Here is a 25,223-nt window from a genome sequence, read left to right on the forward strand (position 1 = left end):
GTCTCTCTGTCTGAACACTTTGATTGCTTTGACAACGGGCAGTTGGAAAGATTATCTGTAATCACCAGGCATTGTTCTCTGACTATATATGCCGTAACCTTCATGGAATCCCACACTCACTTGACGAAGGAGAAAGCCTCCGAAAGCTTGTGATTTTCAAATAAAACTGTTGGACTATAACCTGGTGTTGTAAGATTCCTTACATTTGTCCACTCCAGTCCATCACCGGCATCTCCACATCATTCCTACAACCAGTTCAGGACTCCAATTAGCATATTTAAGCATTTGTTTCAGGTGGACGGATGAGTTGTCCATCACAAGCCCATCTGAAATTGTTTCCCAGGACCTTTGGCATCAATGGACAGCAGAGGTGCCTCCCCCTCCCCTCTCACTCCCCCACCACCCCCCCCCCCCGATTTTCAACTGCTGCCCACCCATTTTTCAGGTGTGAAATGGATGGCTGGCAGTTGAAAATCTCCCCCATTATTTCAGGTCAGAACTGGAAAAAAAATTACAGATGAATTGGAATTAATAAAGAACAGAACAAACGGAAGTGGGAGGGGGGAACACATATAGACCAGAGAGGGGGTAGAATGACTTATTATGTGCTTAAATGGAAAACAGGAGGTGGTTAAGTGACTGAAGTGATATTAACATGAAACAATAGGAAGCATAATGAGAGAAAGAAAAGACATTTCAAAAACACAGGGAATGTGTGAATAGCTGTGGCAGCAGGGGGTAAGGCAGGTAGAAATGGAAACAAGAAAAATGGAACAGGCTTTTTTTCTTCACCTAAGCTCCTGGAGCTTATTCTGCTTTGCCAGCATTTCTTCTTTCCTGTTTCTATTTCTACCTGCCTTAGCCCCACACACACTGTCTCAGCTGTTCAGACATTTCTGGTTTTCCATTTAAGTACTTTACAAGTCATGCTACATCCTCCTTCTTGTACATATATGGGAGTGTGTTTTTTTTTCCTGAAATGTTAACTGGTCTGTCTTCTCCACATATGCTGACTGACCTGCTGAGTTATTCCAGAATTTGTTTCAGATTTCCATCATCTGCCCTTTTAGTTTTGTTTTTTGTTTACACAAAGACAAGAACTGGCTGAACTATGAAACTAATGGCTGTTTGGGTTCCATTCTCCTGGGGCCCCCTCTCCTACAAAACTGCCACACTCTGCTCCCAAAAGCTCCAAAATCCCCTCTCCGGTTCTGCTAGAATTCAGGACCCCCCAAGTTCCAGGAACCCTCTCATGTTATCACAAACCACTAATCCACATTCCCAATAGTCCCTGATCCTTAGAAAGGCCTCAATGCTCCCTGACACTGTGACCTCCCTCGCCAATGCCACCAGGTCCCAGAATCCCCCTCCCAGTAATCCTAGATTCTAGGACCTGCCCGGTGTTTGGAAAACTCACTGTCCACTGTTACTAGAACCATGAGCCCTCTCCTAGTACTCCCAGACCCTGGAAGTCTCCCCTCAAAATACCACTAGACTGAGATCCCATCCCAGTACCGCCAGAACCAGGGCTCCCTTCTCAGTGCTCCCAGGTCCCAGGGTGATACCCAATACCTCTTCTTATTGGAACTCCAGCTCATTGTGATAAACATCATGGGAGATCTGCTAGTAATATTAAAGTATCCTTAAATCCTCATTCTAGTGACAATATGGTATTGTATTTCACCTTACTTTGTTAGATCACAATATAAGACTACACCTTGAATATTGTGTCCAGTTCTGATCACCAAGAAACAAGCAGATATTCAAACACTGGAAGCGGTACTCAAAATGATTCAAAAGGCTTTTTAAAAATTCATTCATGGAATGTGGGCGTCGTTGGCAAGGCCAGCATTTATTGCCCATCCCTAATTGCCCTTGAGAAGGTGGTGGTGAGGTGTCTTCTTGAGCCGCTGCAGTCCGTCCCACAATGCTATAAGGCAGGGAATTTCAGGATTTTGACCCAGCGACGATGAAGGAACGGCGATATATTTCCAAGTCTGGTGTGTAACTTGGAGAGGAACGTGCAGGTGGTGGTGTTCCCATGTGCCTGCTGCCCTTGTCCTTCTAGGTGGTAGAGGTTGTGGGTTTGGGAGGTGTTGTTGAAGAAGCCTTGGCGAGTTGCTGCCGTGCATCTTGTAGATGGTACACACTGCAGCCACGGTGTGGTGGTGGTGGAGGGAGTGAATGTTTAAGGCTGATCCCTAGTTTAGAAAGTCTGCATTATGAGGAAAGACTGAAGAAACATAGGCTTTTCAGCCCGGAAAGGAAATGTCTGAGGGGTAATCTTATTGTAGTATACAAGATAGTCAAGAGGATGGAGAAGTTAAATCCAAAATATTACTTTATTAAAAAAGGGGAGACAGGTTCAAACAAGTGCAAGGTGAAATAAAGACTGATAACAAGAAGAAATGGCCTTCCAAATAGAGTCAATGAGTTGAAAAGCCTGGAATATTTTAAGATACAATTAGATGCCACAATGAAGGAAATGTAGGATCTTACAACATATGAACAGTTGTCTATTCAGCCCCTCAAGCCTGTTCTGCCATTCAATTAAATGATGGCTGATCTGTAACTCAACTCCATTTACTTGCCTTTTCTCCCTATCCCTTGATACCTTTACCTAACAAAAATCCATCGATCTCAGTCTTGAAAATTTCAATTGACCCAGCATTCTCAGCCTTTTGGGGAGCAAATTCCAGATTTCCCCATACCCTTTGAAAAAATGCTTCCTAATTTCACTCCTAAATGTCCCTAGCTCTAATTTTAAGATTGTGGCCCCTTTTTCTAGATTCCTCACCAGAGGAAATAGTTTCTCTGCAACTACCCTATCAAATCTCTTTATCATTTTCAATACTTCGATTCACCATTCAATCTTCTAAACTCAAGGAATACAAGCCAAGTTTATGCAGCCTGTCCTCATAATTTAGCCCGGTATCGTTCTGGTGAATCTGTGCTGTACCCTTTCCTAGGCTAATATATGTTTCCCCAGGTGCAGTGCCCACAACTGAACGTAGTACTCCAGATGGGGTCTGACCAAGGCTCTATACAATTGAAGTATCACTTTCTCACTATTGAATTCCAACCCCCTTGAGATAAAGGCTAGCATTCCATTAGCCTTTTTGATTACATTTTGTGCACTAACTTTTAGTGATTTGTGTACATGGACACCTAAATCTCTTTGCTCCTCCACAGCTCCTAGTCTCTCATCATTATGAAAATATTCAGATTTGATTTTCTGAATGGATGAACTCTGCTAGGCCGAATTGCCGTCCTCATCTGTCATTATCTTGTAGTCTTGTGCGTAGCAAGTGCCTTATTTTCTTTTTTCACTATGTGGTACATCTGAACAATGATATTCAAAAATTACCTGTACATTTCTCCAACAATACAAATTGAACAATAAAACAAAAAGCAAATTGCTGCAGGTGCTGGAAATCTGAAATAAAAACAGAAAATGGACCCACTCAGTGGATCAGGAGCATCTGTGAAGAGAGGATGGTAGGGTTAACAATTGGTTGGAAGAAAAACAACATGGTGGCCAGGCTATTGCAGACAGATAAGAAATTAGGTGCACAGAACCACCTGATGACCAGATTCTGCAATTGCAGTCTATAATTACAATTGTGGCCATTAACATACAGTTTTTCAATATTAAATTTGGACAAAGGAATTTATACTGGGAAAAATTAACACAAAAGTGTGACAAAAAAACTTTACGTTAGGAAATAAGGTTTATGGACGTAAAGTGCATGCCCCATGCAAAATTTTTAATGTATGGATAGATATACAAGTTTACATTATTATGATTATATTATATAGAAACTATATGACTTTAGGTTTGCTTATTGTATTCCAACATAAATTCTCTAAACCTTCCTGTGCTCTTCACAATCATGTGATCAAATTAATGCGATATCTGTCCTCATTACAGTTGCAGCTTGTTGTTATGCTGTATAATATAAAAATGTGAACATTTAGGAGCATGATCCAAAGCAATGACATATCTTTTTTAGATGATGGCCATTAAACTACTCAGTCTTAGTTCTTGCTGTTTATAATACATCCATGTATTACTGCTTTGTAATGTTGATAATATATTACCTTATAAATACCATTAGAAATTCTAGTGCATAAATGCGCCTCATGCACTGAGTCACACAGACACAAAGGTTTCAAGTTTGATCCCTTGACTGTGCTGAGTTAGTTCATTTCAAGTGGGGCAGTGGTGGGGATGCAGTTAAGTATAGTGTTCTTGTGCCAGGGAAGGAAAAATCAGGCAAGTTTCATACTCATAATCAGTATCCAGTGACAAAGGCAAGTGTAGTGTTTTTTGTATAATTGGCTTTGGACACATGCCCAGTGCCACTGCTGGTTGCCAACTCTGATTGGATGTATTTTCTGGAGGTTTCATCACATGACCTGCTGCTTCCAACTGCACTGCCCAGTCAAACAGCCTTGTTTTCTCATCTCCAATATTTTTATAACTATTAAACGAAAGTGATCAAAGAAAATGGAAAAGAAACACGTTTTTTTTAATGCCTTCATGACTTTTTTCCTCCCAGGTGGCTCACAGCAGTATCCAGGAGATGATTTTAATTCCTGGAGACTCCAGGACAATCCTGGAGTGTTGGCAACCCTAGAGCCACTCTATTAGCCAATTTAAAAGAGTCCAGTGACTCCTGCTGGACAGAAGGCAGGGATGTCAGGGAAGGAACACGATCAAGCTCTGCAGTGTTGTCCCTTACCCATGGGGAGATAATTCATCAATACTCACAATCTAGACTCGTGAAAATTGCCCACTTGGAGTGGAGGTCGTTTGACCCTTGTAGAACCACAATCCTAGCATGAGAGATTGCCTTCGGGGGGGGGGGGGGGGGGGTGGGAGAAGCTGGGAGGAAAACAAACTTTTTCAACCAGCCCAGAATTAAAAACTAAGAGGAAATGTGAAAGAGTCTAAGGTGAGGCAGAGACTAGTAGTACAGCTAATGTTGTGTCTGTCATAATAATATCAATGCATGCAAAATGTATAACCAATTTTACAACTATTATTAACCACAGTGTTGCAAACAAAAAAGCAAATCCACGGGAAGCTAACAGCTGGCGTTTCCTGTTTCATTATTGTACAACCACATATGAATGTCTGAGGGAAGGGAGACCAGCGTGCAATCACCTTCAATAGGTCCAAGCGCCAGTTAGAGCATCAATGCACGCCAGTCAGCGTTTAGTGTAGGGCTGAAGTGACATAATGACATGCAAAAAACAGCATGCTAGTGTTTAATTTGATGTCTAATTCGGAAAAAAGCCTTTTTATCGCAGCACGTACGTTGTCGGTGCCCCGTAGGCATTTCCCGACATGTCGAAATGCTGATAATGTTTTTTTTTTCCCCCTTTAAAAAGCATCACAGATATTGTGCAAAGCTGGGCAGAAAATGTGGGCGTGATTTATTGAATCTGAAGTGAATGTATGATGAGATCGGCTACCGCGGGGCTTTAATACTTTTTTTGAAACAGGCACAGTGTCTTAATTAAACCCAGTGCGAATAAACTATCACCTCGTGATGTAAATCGGGGGTTCCTGAGAATATGCGATTTACTCATCAATCTGTAACAATGCCTTTGGGTCACATGAGTCTTTACCTTCCTTTCAGTGGAAAACCCCTTTAGATTTAATTGTAAAACATCTGCACAGAAACAGTTAAAGATCTCTAGGTAATCGATTTCATATCAACAATATGCCGAACCGTTACAAATGGTGATTCCTTGTTCTAAAAGCATCGTATTTAAGATATTGGCTTTTGCTTGGTACCGCATTATGCCTAGTTGCATTGTGTGTTAATGCATAAACTTTAAATCACCAGTCATTTTAATTGCGCCTTCTGTACCTGTCTGTAATAAAAAGCCAGAAGAGAGAAGACAGTTTGGCAGAAATGATTTACTGCAGCCATCAATCATGCGCCCTTTCCCGAGGTTACTAAGCACTACCAATATGTAACCACTCTGAATGGGGCTGAATTTAATTCCGAGACATTTTAAAAATTAAAAATAATAAGGTCAAAAAGTCTCCGTTTGAAAGGTCAAATGACAAGGATACTTTTGACCGTGTTTAGAAATGTCTACGAAAAGACATAAAGTAACGCTATCTATTTTTAAAATGTGATGTACAGTGTGTTTCCGCATTACAGATGGGGGATGCTGAATCGTGCTTTCTGTACCATTATTCACGACTCGCATTCTCTGCCGCTTAGTCGTCATGTATAGCGAATGTAAAATCAATAAGGTTCTTCGTCATTCTGGGAAAATGAATGTTCCACTTAAAAGGTGTTCTCAGTTTCGCGTATCATTTACCTAGCGGCAGAATTAAGCGATCTGGGTTTTGGTTTGGACTTGTCTAACATTCAACATATATATTTTAGAGAGCAGTTCCACACACTATCAATTCACCGTAAAATTGGAAACCTGACACTGTCACTCTAGCCGTCCTTGCTAAGCGTTTTATACATTCCTGAATTTGCGAAAAGGAAGCTAAGCCTTGTCAAAGATTTAAGCTATTCCTTTATCATGTATACATCTTTAGTGCTGAAAACACAGGTGGTTTATAAACCCTAAATTAATGTGAACTATTTTCTGAAACGTCAGCAACTGCTAAACATTGGCTCCTTGTGTCCAGCCATGTGTGAGGTTAGATTTAACAAGTTCCTGCTCATTTGTTACATTACTACTGACCGTCAGCATTCCGGCCGGAGTCTGTCTGCTTGTGAAGGTGTTTCTCTGATTGACTGTAATGCTGTAGAAGCCAGCAGTTTCGTGCAAGAGGAAGGCTTTATGATAAAGTGTAGTTGCTGTTGACCTCGTTTCCCAAATCAAAGGTGGAAAGAGAGGTTTCTGCAAAGATGATCCAGTCTCATCCACCAAGCGGATTGCTCAGACACTGCAGCCTCCGCAGCTCTTCATTGGGATCTCACATCTATCTCTCCTTAACTGAAGCCTACAACCTCAAACTGCAGATACGTGATACCAATACTGCATGCTTAAAACTGAAAGCGCCATTCAACCTAGCGAACAATCGCATTGTTTAAATTAAACTTACAGGCTTCTGTTAATATTGGAAAGAGATAGAAATCTTGGCATTTTAGCAACTCTTTCAGCAGTCTTTTAAATTGTCGCTTCCCGCAAGTGAGTCGATAGTGAGGACGCAGCTGTTCAGAGACTTTGGCACTATTGCAGGAAACTGTCCGCGACCTGAGTACCGCGGGAACATTATTGTTTCCTGGATCCAAATTATCATTTAAAATATTTACTGACACGCATGTTTAGTTAATTATTAATGGACTCTCCTTCCAGGAGGGGGGAGGGAGGGAGCTAGATGTTACTCTTCGCCTAATGCCGCCCTATGGCCTGAACAACAGAGGGTAGATACTATGGCACTGTTCCATTTGCTGCTGTTTGTTAAAGCGTTAAAATGCTGCTGTCTTGATGCTGAGAAGGTCTCCTGTGCTGCTAGTGTTAAATTCCAACGTTCCGTACAAGAGCAAAGAAAGGTAATGACCACTCGATATGTGCCCTGTTTCTACCACTCGGCTGACAGTATTAAGACACCACGTGTACATTATATAAATATTATGATCATAAGTGTTAAAGTGGTATATTTTTTTTATCGCGGTACACAACCGAACGTGATATTGCCGCGTTATTTGTTGTTTTTCTTGCTTAAGGTAATTAATTCGACAAGCATGATCGTATGTTTTTATATAAAACTCTTGAATTATAAAATAAGCTTCCCAGAGTTCAGGAACAATTGCTCTTTTACCCATGCGGGAAGGGAACACATTAAAAGAATGGGCGCTTTTGATGAGTTTGAAAAAAAAGTACCAGCAGTTTCACAGATAAACTGAAATAAAAATAGAAAATGCTGGAAATACACAGCACGTATGAAGAGAAACCATGGGTGTAACCAGTCGTTGAAACGGTTCTGACAAAGGGTTGTATCCCAGTCTGGTTCCATTGTCTCTGGTAAGTTTGATTTCCCTCCTGAAAGTCAGAAGCCACCAGGCAGATCGTGTTCTTATTCCAATTTCAGTGCTGATAAATTAGATCACGTTCCTGTTGGCATGAACTTGTTCAATGAGTCTACAAAGATGCAGAATATTTTGTTCTTTTATTTGCCAAACAAAACTACATTTGCCGACATGACAAAATGTACGAAATAGATCACACTGTTTATATGTCGCTTAAAAAAAACTCTGATTCGGATGTGTGAAGCCGGTGTTGTTTACGGTTAATAAGAATCACGGAGCACAGCGTAACTTTGTCTGCTGCGGCTCCCTCCAGCCGTTCCATGGAAAATGGACCCTGCGAAACACGCCTCCTTTCGGCCATCTGAATGTGCTGTTTTCCATATTAACTGATCAAGGCAAAATGACAGGAGACGGTAATGTTATTGAAATAACAACAGAAAATGCTGGAAACACTCAGCAGGCCAGGCAGTATCTGTGGAGAGAGAAACAGAGTTAATGTTTCAGGTCGATGACCTTTCATCATGTGATTGAAGATCATAACCATCAGGTATAATAAGTTCTGGTTTCTGACTATTAGTCTCACGAATTTAAATGTCATTTTCTCGAATACCTCGAACAATGAACCTGTCTACCTATGCAGAGAAGAATTAGACTGCGTTGAGAGGTGGAAAGTAAACGAGTTTTAATGTGTTATCTAATGAGGTGCTAGATTTTTTTCGCGCATTTGGTTTATTTGCAAACCTCTAGGGGATCGGCATACTAATAAAGCGCACATCTGTTGTTTATGAAATCACTGCCTACGCCACAAGTCATTTCCCTCTTCTTATGCTGGGCTTCCACAAAGATGTAAATCTCCATGCCCTGCATCACTGCATCCTTTCATTTGCCATTTGTTAGTTTATTAATGACTTGCTTCTCACAGGAAGTCTGAAAACTATCCCCATAGTTTTGTGGAGATTGTTACAGCATGCAGTTATTACTGGGTGTGTTTGCTGGCGGGGAGTTATCAGATTACATATTTTGGTGAAGTTGTTTGAGATACAACGGTCTCGACAAGCCCATTGGGACCAGCTAAAATCTATACAGTTGTACAAGTATGTAAAGGCTCCTGCTGGTTAAGGTTTGTACAAGGTAACCCAAGGAGCATGCACAATGAGGCGTTAGATGCTCTGACTGTTATTCAGGACTGCAAAAAAGGGGAAACTCATGTTGAAAAAGACAAATTTGGAACAATATAATTCCACTTATAACTGAACGTTTGCTCCTGTCGACACACAGTGCTATTTGCTTTGGATGTGCCTAAATAATGACTTTGATCTATTATTGTACAGAAATACATTTTTATTACTACAAACTTAACACTGAAAAATAATGCAGTTGTGTTGGATTTTTTAATCTATGATTTGGAACTGAGACCAGCGTGTACATTTGATCATTGTTTCTGTGAAATAAGAAAAATGTGTATTCAGGCGAATGGGGAATAGATATATTTCACTCGAAACCGCAGTGTTCTGTTGGGCTGAGATGCGGCCAAAACTGTCAATCCGAGTTGTGGGGCGGACTGTGTTTAGGCACTCAGTCCCCATAACTGCTGACCCCAAACCCAGTGGTAACCCTGACATTTCTCTTTCTACAATAGTCTGCATTTATTCAACATCAACTGAAGCCATTACAACTTTAACAATTGAATATGCTCAGGTAGCATTGCGCATCCTGCCACAAAGGATTCTATTGGAAACGCTGCATATCTATAAAAAATAAGATAACTTTACAAAAGGGCGCCTGCACTCTGTGCCCACTGTTGCCAGCTCTGGTTGGATGTACTCCTAGAGGTTTCAACACGTGAATACATGCCTCCCAGCGCCCGGCCCAAACACTTCCGCCATCGATCGCCCAAAACCTCCATCCTCCCGGTTTACCGCCTTCTCTCACCAATTGGAGGGCAAGCAGACTCTTCATTACCAGATTGAATGCTTCTTGAATGTGTCAAACCACTTTTTTTCCAATCTCCCATATTTTTATAACTAATAACTGAAAGTGTTCAAAGAAAATGAAAAAAACTTTTATTTTAATGCTCCTAAGGTTTTTTTTCTCCTGGGGTTGCTCTCAGCAGTGCCCTGGAGATTAATCTTTAATTCTTGGAGACTCCAGGACAATCCTGGATGGTTGGCAACCCTATTGGTGCCACGATCATTTGTGCGAGAGCCCATCAAACACAATAACGAATCTGACCACTGTGACTATTAAGGACTATCTCTCTCGTTTTATTAATTTGCAACTTGCAGATAGTATTTGCACCATCTAACTATTATTTAAAATATAATGTGAATATTGTAGAAGGAAGGGCCACTTTACTCTTTTAGTACTTTGTGCCGGGGAACGAGCCAGCATACATTAATTTTATCGTTATGTTTGGCATGATGCCCATTTCAGACACATGGGTGGCGGGTGAGTTCATTTTTTATCATCCGATGACTGTTAAATCTGGTCAGCACAACTCTTTAAATCTATTCGGCTTGCTGGTGGTTAGGATTATAGTTGAGGAGATAAAACCAGAATGACCTAAACAAGAGAATAAGAGGATCTTCCACAGCAGCATAACCCCTTTACAAATGTATTACTTACCGACGACCTTTTCTGCCTCTGGGGTCTCATTTGTCAAACTGGCAGGGGAGCTATTAGAGAAAGGGGCGGTAAAGCTTCACATAAAGATCGACACATACATTTTCCAGCCAAAATCTCTGCATTACATGTTGTTATATCTGCGAATGTAAGTTATTGGGTGAAAACACTGCCCCTGTTAGTGAAGCTTAGCACTGCTGTTGGGAGTAGAGGCCGAGACTGGTGAGATTTGCTTCAGATGGTCAGTGTACTTAACACCCGCAAGTCTGATGGCGCTGGTCTAGAGCGGCACAGCGCCACCTCTCGGCATCTGGAAACTTGCGCAGCATCCTGTGGTCCTGCTTTCCCTGCTCTTCCATTCAAATCGATAAAGATCAAATGTATTGTCGCACATGCTATACATTTCCTCAGCAAAATGTACAAAGGCGCTTTATTCAAAACTATGCATTGAAGATATCAAATTTAAATAAGATTTCCTTGCGTTAACTTTCTAAATATTCATATAACACACCACCAATCTTACACTACGAGCAAAATCTAGTTGTCGCCTAATAAACAACGACACAAATCAAGTTTTGCTTTCTTACCGAACGATTAACTGGGATAAATTAATATAAACTGCGTTTGCATGTTTCCCTGTCCTTCTGGAGCTGTGTGCGAAAACTCAATAGGAAGATCTAATCTGACGGAATAAATGGGTATTTTGTACGATGAGGTTTAACGAGTGACCCCGGCCGCTACAGTATTTCAAACACTCTTCTGTACAAACAGATTTCTTCATTTCATAACTGCACAGCCACCTCACCGCGGACATTGTGGGAGGGAGGGGAGGTTTAAAACTAAAATAGCCGTATATCTCCACCACTCTGAAATTATCGACCCCCCCCCCCCAAACCCTCCACTCATGGCTTGTCTGCTTTTATTTCCTTTTCATTCCACAAAAAAAGATGCCTTTTGTGGCAAAGAGGAATATCCGCGCAGACTCCGAGAAGCTGCCTTGATAGAAAGTAACTCGTCAAACTGGGAAATCACCAACATAGTGAGTGAGACTTTCCGCGTCTTTGTGATAAACGGAATGTTTTCCAGAATGTGGCAGGGTGTCCGGAGGCTCAGTGAGTCCCAAAAGGGGCGTGTTATATTTATTTTTGCTAAATTGTTTCGCTAATGGGCACATTTAGCATTTGAACCGAACGCATTAGCCCAGCCTGACCACTGCTGTTCATCTGAGCTCGCGATTAAACCTAAGTATTTACAAATAGGGCCTAAGGGTTTTTGATTGTTAATTTTAAAATTGTCCAAAAATAAAAGTTCTGAAATAACAGTCACCATTCAGTGAGCCCCAGTTCACTATTCTCCAGCACACTAATGCAGCTCCTGCCCAATGTGCATAACTAAATATTTGGAAAGCGCGATGGATGGATAATGTTTTGCAGATCCCCGGGGTGAGTTTTGACTCATGTAAGAAATATTTCTAAAATCACGATTCCATTGCGATCATCAAAACCAGGCTTTCCCCTCGCCCAGCTGATCATCGCATTTAATTGGTTTCCCCCCCCTCCTTTTAAAACTGGGGGGCGATCAAGATCATTATCCGCCCGAAAAGCTGCATACTAATCGGCTTGATCAAGGCATCAGCGATTTGGAAATGGTTCTTTGCCAGTACTGTACTGGAATGGGTCCATTCTGCCAGTGAATGAGTTCGTTTCAGAGGCGCTGATGCGTACTGAATGGTGTATCACATTCAGAGCGGTGGCACCGACTCAGAATGACTGCAGTCCGGCCACTCGCCGCCATTCTTTAGCATATTAGCTTCGGAGCAAGAAAAGGTGCGATTTAAACAGCCTGCCCGGCGGATTTGCACCAGAACGCGATTATTTCGAAGCAGTTTTTGCGGCTTAGTGTATCCCTTTAAGGAGCAGCCTGTCTTGGGGAATGCTTATTTGCGATTAACCAATCAGGAATGGAGCCTACAGAAAGTCTTTCTCAATCCTTTCATACAATTCAACGTATGTTAAATAAACTAAATCTTAAACGACGACACTAGCGGTGCAGAAACTGCCCACCATCTTGATTTACAGTTTCTCTCTCATACTTCCTAACCTCCAGAGTGATTTTCTGCGATACGAAACTGCAGCTTTACTTAGAGGCGGGGTGTCGTCCCGCTTTATTTTGGGCTGTTTGAATTCATGGTCACCGGCGGGGACACGGCGCGACCTCTTTAAGCCTCTCCGACTCTTGCTCTGGCAGTATTTAAGCAGGAAAAAAAAATCGAGAGGGGGGCGGGATTGCATACTGCTGCTGTAGCCGAAATAAGCCCGAATTCCTGAACAGCAATTTCACGTTTGCCTCCTAAAGGTTTTTGTTTTAGCGAAGACGACGTTGAATTGTCATTTTTTTAATGGTGAACGTTTGGTGCAGGAGAAACCAAGCAACTCGCCAGTGAGAAAGAAATAAATAAATAAGATTAAAAGCCCGGAATAGTGCGGTGCTGCCGGCTGGCTCCTTTCTTCACTCTGCTGTTCAAAAGGGGAAATGCTGGAGACACTTTGCCCGGCGGGGGATTGAGTTCGCGAGGAATTATTGCAAAGCAGCGAGTGGCGATACCATCAGAAGAGCAGATCAGCGTCGGTCTATTGGACAATGGATTTAATCTCTAGTCAAGTGTCTTTGTGGAAGCGCAGCATCTGTGCCTGACTGTATGTCACTGCTGGGCAATCGAACAGAAACCGTTCGTGACCCATTGAACAGGATGCTCTTATAGGAGCTGTTCACTTCTCGGGATCGGCTCAGCCTGGTACTTTGATCTCTTTTTTTTTTCGGGAAGGAAAAGAAGGGACCGAGCCGATGAAATCCGATCCCCCCTGAGAGAACCCAGGAGAAGTGAGTGCGCGTCCCCGGTTTGTGGCCGGCGCATTCCCACACACTCTCCTCCAGGCTCGCTCCAGTCACCCGCGAGTCCTCAAAGCTCATCTCATGACGTAAAAAGAAAAGAAAGAAAGAGTCGGATCGGGGGGCAAGTGATTTTCCGATGCAGTCGAGCATTCCAAATGTGCTGGTGCACTGGCTGAAATCAGCAGCCTCGAACGGTCCCTCCAGCCTGCGGTGAGCTATAGGCAGACTTTTCACAGCCATCATTGAGGAGGCAGATAGACTGAGAGAGAGAGAGAGAGAGCGGGAGGGAGAACGAGCTGCATTCTAAACATTCACTTACATTCCTAGCACGTCGGCATTTTCCTCTGACTCTCTAACAGCGGGAGTAGAGGCAGCTCGAGCAAATCTTCAACTCTTTTCACTTCTTGCACTAAAATCAACTACGGAGGGTGAGTAACCTGCTTTATTAGGTACTTTATACAAGGTTTAATTGTGTTAAAGGATTGCCATGGTTCGGTGGTAAACTGGTGTTTAGGGACGTTTCTTGAAGGCGTTGCTGTTATAGAATAATGTTATGATCGTATCTGGCTGTTAAGGCATTAACAGATTGTTAAAATACCTTTATTTAAATTGCGTCTTTCCCCGTTCTCATCTCTCCCTTCAGCACTCTCTCTGTACCATACTTGATCAGTTATCTACTCATCTAAATATCACCGGAGGAATTTCTATTTTTGAACTTTCCTTTCCATTGTACTGATTTTCCGGTCCTTGTAATTAACCTTTTGATTTTATTTATTGAGCTGTCATTGCTCTCCAACACACGTCTCTATTTAAACCCAGAACTTGTTCAACTATATGTCGTTCAAGACAGGCAAAGAGGATGAAAGGCATCTATTATCTGTACCTCTAGTATCTGCAAGCGTTTCACCTTAATCTTGGGAGATTAGAATAAGGAAATTCGTGATTAAATTAGAGACGATGCAATGCCATCGTTATGCGCAAAATCAGCTTTTCTCTAATTATATCCAATAAAATTGCCGGGCAGACCCGACCACTACAGCACCTATAAATGCAAACACATTTGAGCCCTTCCTTTTGAAGCTAGATCCCGATTGAAGATCATTGTCAATTTGTCTGCAAATTTCGGTACCAGGATAATCCGTCAGATTATGATCATTTTGATTCGATGACATTCGACTGTGTTTTTCTTTCAATCTTTCCATACCTAGGATGACTATGTGGAAATGTGTATATATTGTAATTTATAAACCTCTAAATTGATAGAAACCTCCCCAAAGAAAATGAGTTTTCACATAAGCAATCACACGGTTGTGTCTGCCACTCTGGTTTGGAGAATGCAAATGATTGGATTAGATTTTGATATATCAGAGTGCTATTTATATAAGGAGAAAAAGAGGACAACATATAGGACTTGTGTGTCCGCAAAACACGACGTAGCCCAGTTCGTTCTGCGCTTAACTGAAGATACCATAAAACATTTAGTAATATTTGGCTATTTCTATCATTGGGAACAGTTATTTCCTCTTTGCCCCGTTGAAAAGGAAATTAAAAAAAAAACATTCAGTTTAAAAATGAGAAACACTAATCAATCCTCAGTCACTGGCGCTATTAGCATCATATGCGACTCAGATGCTGTCAAATACCGTTCACATTTCCAAGAAATTGCTGTAATATATTTGTGTTTTCTTTGTTTTGTAGATATGGGTATAGGTGTATAACATTCTCCCATAAAGTGCTGTGCTATGAGTTAATGGGGAAATACAGGCGATGTATGTGTGTTGGGGCATCTATACATATATAGACAGGGATGAATCCAATTTGTTAGGACACATTCATTTGCTCACGGAAATTCTAAAGACTAATGCCATTTTCTACGTGTCTTCTATGTGCAGTCTTTGCATCTCGAGGAGGTCCCGTACGGCAACCCTAAGAGCTGCTGTACCTCCAGCTGAACAGAAAAATAAGGATGTTCTGGATAACCCTTGTAAGCACAATAGCTCTAGGATGGAGTACGTCGATTCCACTGATGGAGGACTCCAAAGAGTTAGACGAACCTTGCATGGAGCCATGTTACTGTGAGGAAAAAGAAAGTATTTTGCATATACACTGTGAAAGTAAAGGTTTTACAAATATTAGTCAGATTACCGAGTCATGGAGAAGACCATTTAAACTTTACCTACAAAGAAACTCTATGAGGAAACTCTATGCTAACGGTTTTCTTTTTTTAACCAACGCAGTATCCATTAACCTTGGAAACAACGCATTGCAGGACATTCAGGCGGGTGCCTTTAATGGCATGAAACTTCTGAAACGTTTATATTTACACGAAAATAAGCTGGAGGTTTTTCGAAATGACACATTCTTGGGTTTGGAGAATTTGGAGTACCTACAGACCGACTACAACGTGCTGAAGAGGATTGATGGCGGTGCATTTAGGAACCTCAATAAGCTGAAAGTGTTGATTATCAATGATAATCTGATACCCCTGCTTCCTCTCAATCTCTTCAGGGCGGTTTTCTTAACCCACATTGATCTGCGTGGAAATAGGTTAAAGACGCTGCCTTACGCGGGGACGCTGGAATATATTGGCAGGAGCCTCATGGAGATTCAACTAGAGGAGAACCCATGGAACTGTACCTGTGACATTATGCCATTAAAGACCTGGCTAGAAAGCATACCGTACACGGTTCTTGTAGGGGAAATTACTTGTGAGACTCCATTCCATCTTCATGGCAAGGACTTGAGGGAGATCAGAAGAAGTGAATTGTGTCCAATTCTTTTTAGCGTAGATGTGGAAGTCAGCTTGGGGATTCCACAGCTTGCTTCCAGTAATGACAATGCGTGGCCTACCAAACCTTCCTCTATGTCTTTATCCGTGACGTATACGGCTTCTTCTGTTGAATATAAGACATCAGGTAAATTACCAAAAGCAACCAAGACTCCGAAGACTTTAAAAGCACAGCCAACTCTACGCAGCGTTTATTTGGGACAAAATCAGCCCATAGTCGCCGGCTACCAGACCAGACCGCCCATCCCTATCATTTGCCCCACTGAATGCTCGTGTAGCCTACATATAAATGACTTGGGTTTGACAGTACAGTGCAAAAGTAAAAAGATTCAAAATATGTCTGACCTAATACCAAGGCCGCTGAACGCTAAGAAGTTGTATTTAACCGGGAACTTAATTCAAAAAATCTACAGGTCAGATTTCTGGAATTTCTCCAGTTTGGATCTATTGCATTTGGGGAGCAACGGTGTATCGTATATACAAGATGGTGCTTTTATGAATCTTCCAAATTTAAAAATCCTATATCTGAACAACAACAACATCGAACGTCTCATCCCTGGTATGTTCAGAGGGCTACAAAGTTTGCAATACCTATATTTTGAATTCAACCTCATAAGAGAAATCCAGCCAGCAGCTTTCAGCCTGATGCCCAATCTTCAACTATTGTTTCTTAACAATAACCATCTCCGAACTCTACCAGCCGATGCTTTCACGGGCACTTCTCTGGCCAGACTGAGCCTGAGAAACAACTACTTTCTGTATCTGCCGGTGAGTGGAGTGCTCGAGCACTTGGACTCCATTGTGCAGATTGACCTGAACCAGAATCCTTGGGATTGTTCCTGCGATTTGATTGCTCTGAAACAGTGGGTGGAAAAGATCAGCACTGTTATAATGGTTGGCGACGTGTTCTGCAAGACGCCGAAATTTCTGAGTGGGAAGGATCTGAAGAAGGTAGACTTTGAGGTGTTATGTCCGGAACTAAAGAATGCTGCCGCCTCTCCGGCTCTACCTGGCCCCGGAGAGAATGGCAATGTGATGTCCACAACCACGGGTTTTGGTTTCTCTTCGCAAGGTGGCGCCATTCCTCTTTCAGTCCTTATTCTGAGCCTTCTGATCATTTTCATTTCTGCTGTATTTATTGCAGCTGGTCTCTTCGCTTTCGTGCTCAGGAGGCGTAAGAAATCGCCCTTCAGGAGAAGGCAGGACGAAGACTTGACTGGTATGCAAATGCAGTGCAGGATCTTCGAGGACAGAACTGCCAACTCACCCGAGAAAGCAGCCAGCCACGTCTACGACTACATCCCCCATCCCGTCACGCAAATGTGCAACAATCCTATCTATAAACCACGTGAGGGAGAGATGGAAGAGGAATTTTCAGAGACTCAGGAAAATAATACTAATTACAAATCTCTGGAGAAAGAGAAGGAATGGAAAACATCACTGTCCAATAACAACCTTAATACTATAGTTACAATCAATCAGACTAACGATTTTGCCAATTTTCCAGAAAATGGGGTGATTTACCCCAGTGTGTTGGACAGAGAAAGACCAGCTCACACTGTTGGCTTTGTGGACTGCCTCTATGGCACCGTGCCCAAGTTAAAAGAGCTGCATGTCCACCCTCCTGGCATGCAATATCCTGATTTACAGCAAGATGCCAGGTTTAAAGAAACGATTCTGTTTGGCTCCTCTGGACGGGGATACCCTGACCAAACCCAAAGCGAATACCTCGAGTTAAGGGCCAAACTTCAAACTAAGCCAGACTACCTCGAAGTACTAGAGAAGACGACATATCGATTTTAGTTACCACTTCAACAGAAAAATACCCCAAACACAGCATGTTTAGAAGGTAAAGGGAAATAATTCGCCATCCCCTCATTAGGTTGCTTTGGACGAAAGGCCATATTCAAATCATACTCAATGAAGTGCCTTTGCAGACTTTAGCCAGCAATGATATCAATCATATTTTTTTATGGAAATGAAATCTGACCGTGCCGTCTATAACCATATAGAGGCCTGGTTATCGATCGTCATATAAATAACCCTATTCATTACTGGCAGCGACTTTGTTCACTTTATTTGGCAGGAAATGATGGCTCTCTCTTGCTCTCTCTCTCTCTCATCTAAACAAACGCCGAGGGCATATTCTGTGAAACATTGACTGCAGTCTTGCTGCATGTGTAAAACTGCCGGGGTGTAACTTGCTCAAATGACAAGACGTAAACTTGGTAATTATAGTGACTGCAACGCTTTATCGTTCAGTGTTATTTAATTTTTTATATATATTATATATAAATATATATTATATTCAAGAGAGGAGTATAAAGACTCTACGACGCATCTAAGGATTTCAATTTGTGAATATGACGCCAAGATTTTATTATAAACAACGCACTTTCTTAAAAAAGCTCGTCAATGTTGATGCTTACACTAACAGCTTTGTAAGAAGCACTTTTAATGTTTTCTCTCTCTCACACACACAAAGATTTCAAAGTGTGCATATTTATTCTGTAATTTCTGTGAACAATCATTGTAAAGGTAATAATGTTAACTCAATGTAGTGACTGCGTCTGGTAAAGCTTTCATAATAAAAGGTGTTAAAACTACGCAGTGACATGTAGAGATTGTATATTAGTAGAATGTCACCAGGTGAAGGGAACAAAGAAAGCTTCGGAAGCAGTTACATTTTAATTTACAAAATGCCCCGAAAAGAGGTTGATTCCAGAATTAAATACAATTTTACGTGTTGTCTTACAATAGGTCGCTTTCCCCTTACTATTTATATTTCGAATTTTTGCCTGAATACAATCTACTCTCTCTGAAATGGCATAAACAGTTTCTGAGATCTCAAGCACAGCAGGCAAATAAACGCATTGGAAAGTCGCTCGGAAATACACACGATGGTACTTTTACCTGGCTTTCTTTTTGGAGAGTTTCATAAAAAAAAGTTTTTGTTTTATTTTTAAAAATGCATCCAGCTTTCGCAGCAAGCACAGTCTGTTGGGATCGGGTAAACCGTGTCATGGTTAGATTTTGGATTCAGTGCAGGGAGACCTGAAAATAAAAGGAAGCTGGATCTTAATGTAAATATACTTGTCCTTGATAAATTGTAAGTAATGCTTCTTTCAATAAATAATTCAATTGAGCAAACTGATTACATCTTCAAATTTAAGGTGGTCGAATATTATTGTGTCAAAAAAATTACAGAATAAAATTCAAAGACTGTGGTAAATCTTGGCAGATTTGAAATGTTAAGTCACACCATCCTCTTTGCGCTCTTAAAGTTTTCAGTTATGGAAAACGTGTTGCGACATCGCAGAGAATTAATTAAATGAACAGCCCTGGTAGTTAGCCGGTTGTAATCTGTTGGAAATGGCACCTGCAATGGCAACAGCATTGGCAAATGCAAGTGTTGTAGAAACTGGAACGAGAAGGAGGTGCTGGATCCAGCAGAGGGCATGGTATTCCAGTCACAATGATTTGACGCAACGACTGCAAATATTAATACAAAATGCAATCCGCTATATGCACCCTAGGGGGTTTGACTCTTATGCTTGGTAAATTGCTGACGCATTTCCATTCTATCCCATCGGGGTTAGGATCCAAAAGTGAAATAGTATTCCAGTGCCGTTCGAACTTGAAATCTGTTGCTTTCTAATGATACGTTCAGAACACGAGTCGGAAGTTCTGGTTTATTAATAAATCTACCGGTCGTATTATTGCTTGAAATATTCCACGACGACTGTCTGTATTATATTTTTGGGCAACTTATTACTGCATTGCCGACAGTTAGTCTCAGATGTGATGAAATGAAGCTGTGGGTATAATCATTATTTTGTTTCGGATCTTCACACTGCCCATCTCCGCTGTAGGCATCTTAACATAAATCAGCTTCCAAGGACAAGGACCAATATACTTTAGATTAATGACGTTGTTCTGAGGGCTACATTTGCTACAAGTACGCGTCCCTGTGATATAACTGTTTAAAGTGACATAACCAACATGTAGTATACGATTTATATTTTTAAAATTAAAAATGAAGCAGAAACTGCACCTACATTTTCCTGTACCGGAGTTCTAACCACAAATTTGATGGCAAGAATATTTGTTTTGCTGATTTAGATATAATTTTGACGGTATTAAGTCGGTGTGCACTGTGTTCTAATCTGTACAATTGTTCCTAATATGCGAATAGACATTTTTAAAGGGGAGAATATGTTTTGACTCATTACAGCCTTTGATCGACGTGTTTTTTAATCTGAAATGTATATATTTGTAAAGGTTAGGGTTGCGTGAAATGTTTGATGTTCTGTTTAATTGAACTTTTTCTACCGCGCCCGAAGTCCTTTCACTAACTCTGGAGAACAACACGATTCCTTTACAAGTTGCAGGTTAACTATAATAGTGTGGTGTGAGCTCATCAACTGTACCGCTGCTATCATCACTCTCCCCTTCTGAAATTGTTATCATGGTGGAACTTATTGTTTGTTGACCAGGTTATATTTTTAACGTTGTAAGCGCAGTGGGTCAGTAGAGGGGACTGGAATGAACGTTTCATTCTCCCTGTTCCTATTCCATGAGGAAAATTAATGCTAGATGAAGGAATGCTAATCTGCCATTTAAAAAAAAATGTTTTCAATCGTATTCCAGCAAAGCCAAGAAACCTAATGTTTAAAAATGGGACGGAAAATAAAGTGCCCTTTTGATGACATAATCGCTCACCCTCAAGCATTGTTATTCCCTAGTATCAGCATCACTTTTTCTTTATTCGTTCATGGGATGTGGGTATCACTGGCGAGGCCAGCATTTATTGCCCATCCCTAATTGCCCTTGAGAAGGTGGTGGTGAGCCGCCTTCTTGAACCGCTGCAGTCTGTGTGGTGAAGGTTCTCCCACAGTGCTGTTAGGAAGGGAGTTCCAGGATTTTGACCCAGCGACGATGAAGGAACGGCGATATATTTCCAAGTCGGGATGGCGTGTGACTTGGAGGGGAACATGCAGGTGGTGTCGTTCCCATGTGCCTGCTGCCCTTATTCTTCTAGGTGGTAGAGGTCATGGGTTTGGGAGGTGCTGTCGAAGAAGCCTTGGTGAGTTGCTGCAGTGCATCCTGTGGATGGTACACACTGCAGCCACGATGCGCTGGTGGTGAAGGGAGTGAATGTTTAGGGTGGTGGATGGGGTGCCGATCAACCGGGCTGCTTTGTCCTGGATGGTGTTGAGCTTCTTGAGTGTTGTTGGAGCTGCACTCATCCGGGCAAGTGGAGAGTATTCCATTACACTCCTGACTTGTGCCTTGTAGATGGTGGAAAGGCTTTGGGGAGTCAGGAGGTGAGTCACTCGCTGCAAAATACCCAGCCTCTGACCTGCTCAGTAGCCACATTATTTATGTGGCTGGTCCAGTTAAGTTTCTGGTCAATGGTGACTCCCAGGATGTTGATGGTGGGGGATTCGGCAATGGTAATGCCATTGAATGTCAAGGGGAGGTGGTTCGACTCTCTCTTGTTGGAGATGGTCATTGCCTGGCACTTGTCTGGCACGAATGTTACTTGCCACTTATGAGCCCAAGCCTGGATGTTCTCCAGGTCTTGCTGCATGTGGGCACGGACTGCTTCATTATCTGAGGGGTTGCGAATAGAACTGAACACTGTACAATCATCAGCGAACATCCCCATTTCTGACCTTATGATGGAGGGAAGGTCATTGATGAAGCAGCTGAAGATGATTGGGCCTTGGACACTGGTGGGGGGTGGGGAGGAGGAATAGAAATGTACTTCCGATCCCTTACTAGAAAGAGTGTGAAATTGTTGCTAAGAATGTCTGTCAGGTTCACTTCCGCTGGCTGCCATTGAGTTGATTTGGGATTGGCTGGCACCCTTGCCACCCTTGAATGCCTGCTCTGGCACTGCATACAGCTGGAAAGGTCCGAACCTTTCAGGAATTGAAATTGATTCCTGCTGAGAATAGGTTTATTCCAATGGTGATATGCTTTTCAAGGTCCCCTCTAGACTTGATTATTCCAATGCTCTCCTGTGGCCTTCCATCTTCCACCCTCCATAAACTTGAGCTCATCCAAAACTTTACTGCCCTTATACTAACTCACACCAAGTCCCATTCTCTCATCACCCCTGTGCTCATTGACTTACATTGGCTCCTGGTCTGGGAACACCACAATTTTAAAATTCTCATTCTTGTTTTCAAATCCCTCCCCCTTCCCTATCTTTGTAACCTCCTCCAGCCCTACAACCCTCCAAGATCTCTGCGCTCTTCCAATTCTTGCCTCTTGCGCAGCCCCGATTTTAATCACTCCACCATTGGCAGCCATGCCTTCAGCTGCCTGGGCCCTAAGCTCTGGAATTCCCTCCCCAAACCTCTCCACCTCTCTACCTCTCCTTTAAGACACTGCTTAAACCTACCTCTTTGACCAAGCTTTTGGTCACTTGTCCTAATATCTCCTTATGTGGCCCGGTGTCAAATTTTGTTTAATAACGCTCCTGTGAAGAGCCTTGGAATGCTTTACTACGTTAAAGGCGCTATATAAATGCAAGTTGTTGTTATAACAATGATAATAAAATATTAATAATTAACAATTTTACATTCAAGGACACAGCGTCACTACTTTTTGGAGGGTTTCTAGCCTGGATTAGCTCTGCAGCCGCGAAGAACAGTTTGCTACAAAAAGTTGTGTTGCAATGCTGGCCACCAAAGAAAGCTTTGGTTTATCAGTTGCAATATCTGCAAACTTTTATACACAAACTTTTGCAAATCAATGCTTTAGTGTTTATCGTTGTTTTTATTGGTTATATGATAAAATACTTTATATTGTTCTACAAAACAAAGGTGGATTGTCAACCATATTGTTGGTACTTTTTACGTAAATAAATGTCTTCCAAGGCACTTTACTATGCAACAATACCCTTTTAAGCACATTGAATTGCCTGGATTTTTATTATCCATGTCCCCTAAACCTGATGTTCTGTGTGGTTATGGATGCTGACCACTAGACACCATGTAACAGTTTTTTTTTGGTGTGGTTGATTTCTTTAGTAAGGGTTTGATTTAATTGTTAAAATTTTACATTTAAAATGTTGTCAACTCCTACCATGCAAGCTTTACAAAAAGTACTGAAATTAGATGAGTATAAATTTTTCTTTTGCTCTAGTAAAATTCTTACTTATTTTTCCAGAGAACCTTACACAATGAATCCTTGTGTAAGGATTTTGGGGGGGGGGACTGATTACTAATTAAAACTAAAGTTTTTTGGCTAAAATATCTCATATATTCTCCAGAATATACATTTCCAGTGAACTGTTTCTCTATTGTGGTTGCTTGTTAATGTTCTTTTTTCATAATGGTGTGTAATGGTATAGTCATGACAGAACGGTTGAATTTGCTTTGTTGTAACCTCCTAGATCAGCTATGCATAAAACCTTAAAGTACAGGCCTTTTCCATCATAGATAGAATGTTATTCTATTTAAATATCTCATTGTAAATTTCACTCCAGCCTTATAAAAACGAAATTCAAGAAACAGTCAATGTTTTAAAATTAATAACAAATACTTGAAAATAATTAATTACTTCCACCTTAATTGCAAGAGTAATTATGATTTTTGAAGAATCATCACACAAGTAAATAGTTCAAATATATTCCACTAATTGATGTCAATGGACAGAAGTCTTCAGTGAATGACATTAGCAGACAAAAAAAAAGAGACTGTTGCTCAGTGACATTAGAAACTGCAGATTTGCAAAATACAACATGAATGCAAAGGGTTCCTGGGATATTTTTACTGGCATATGGCCATACACTATTTGAGCCTCCATACTGTGAACATTACTGCACTGTTGGTTTGGACTGAATCCCCACCATTGATTGCTGTTGAAAGATCAGAATGTGGAGAATTTAGATTTTCTTCTGTCTCCATGCCTGTCAGTCTTTATTCTATGTTGCATTTTAAAATAAATTGAAGTACAAAGGCACAATACAACAAATCTTCACTGCAGCTTTCAGCCTGTAAGACATACTGTAGAGAAATGACTTTGAGTGACCAGTAATGCTTCAGTTTTCAGCTTCACCCATGATGTGACGTGAAAGTAAACACATAAAATCTTCTGCTGTTTGTGGCTCTTGGTGACTTCTGAAATGCCTAGACCTCTACTTCTTTGGCTTTTACTTGTCGGCATTATTTGTTTAATAGATCATTTTAGTGACAATGTACAATCACTTTTATCCATGTAACTTATAGCATTGAATTGAAGTTGCAGTAGTAGTGACACCATCTGTTTATTTTACAGCTGGCTAAGGATGTTCAATACAGATTGTGGTTAATTCATAAATATGGGTCAATAGTAATTTTCAAAAGGGAATTGAATATATACTTGGAAAGGAAAAAAATTGCAAGGCTATGGGAAAAGAAAGGGAGAGTGGCACTAATTGGATAGCTCGTTCAAAAGGCCGGCACAGGCACGATGGGCGGAATGGCCTCATTCTGTGCTATAAGATTCTATGCGGAGACATGTGTGTGATATTTTGTATGTAAATAATCTCGCAGTACATGGTGCAGGCTAAAAGCAAAATACTGTAAATGTTGGAAATTTGAAATAAAAACAGAAAATACTGGAGATACTCAGCAGGTCAGGCAGCATCTGTAGAGAGAGGAAGGTAGGGTTAACGTTTCAGGTCAATGACCTTTTGTCAGAACATGGTACAGACCCTTGCCTGGCATTTTATAGGTATATTGCTGAGATGTGAACATTGGGGAAATTTTAGAGGAATAAGATCTATATGATGAAAAAGAGCAAGGGAAATAGTAGATCCATTTAAAACGTGCAGCTGTATTTATTTTTAAGAGTGAGATATATCAAAATAGGCCACCTTTTTAAACTAAAATGAACCAATCTCACTTCAG

At 41.3% G+C, this 25,223-nt stretch overlaps 1 protein-coding gene across 1 annotated transcript; it reads left to right on the forward strand.

Moving 5' to 3' along the window:
- Positions 1 to 15,426: 15,426 nt before the first annotated feature.
- On the forward strand, positions 15,427 to 19,459 carry slitrk3a (SLIT and NTRK-like family, member 3a). The gene has a single exon (XM_067995365.1). The coding sequence runs from the start codon at positions 15,496 to 15,498 to the stop codon at positions 18,118 to 18,120; it is 2,625 nt and encodes an 874-aa protein (XP_067851466.1). The 5' UTR covers positions 15,427 to 15,495; the 3' UTR covers positions 18,121 to 19,459.
- Positions 19,460 to 25,223: the final 5,764 nt, after the last annotated feature.

This window comes from Heptranchias perlo, chromosome 13, assembly GCF_035084215.1.
Source record: "Heptranchias perlo isolate sHepPer1 chromosome 13, sHepPer1.hap1, whole genome shotgun sequence".
In the NCBI taxonomy this organism is placed as follows: Eukaryota; Metazoa; Chordata; class Chondrichthyes; order Hexanchiformes; family Hexanchidae; genus Heptranchias; species Heptranchias perlo.

Coding starts and splice junctions, on each gene's coding strand:
- slitrk3a (XM_067995365.1), top strand. CDS start 15,496: ATGTTCTGGATAACCCTTGTAAGCACAATAGCTCTAGGATGGAGTACG.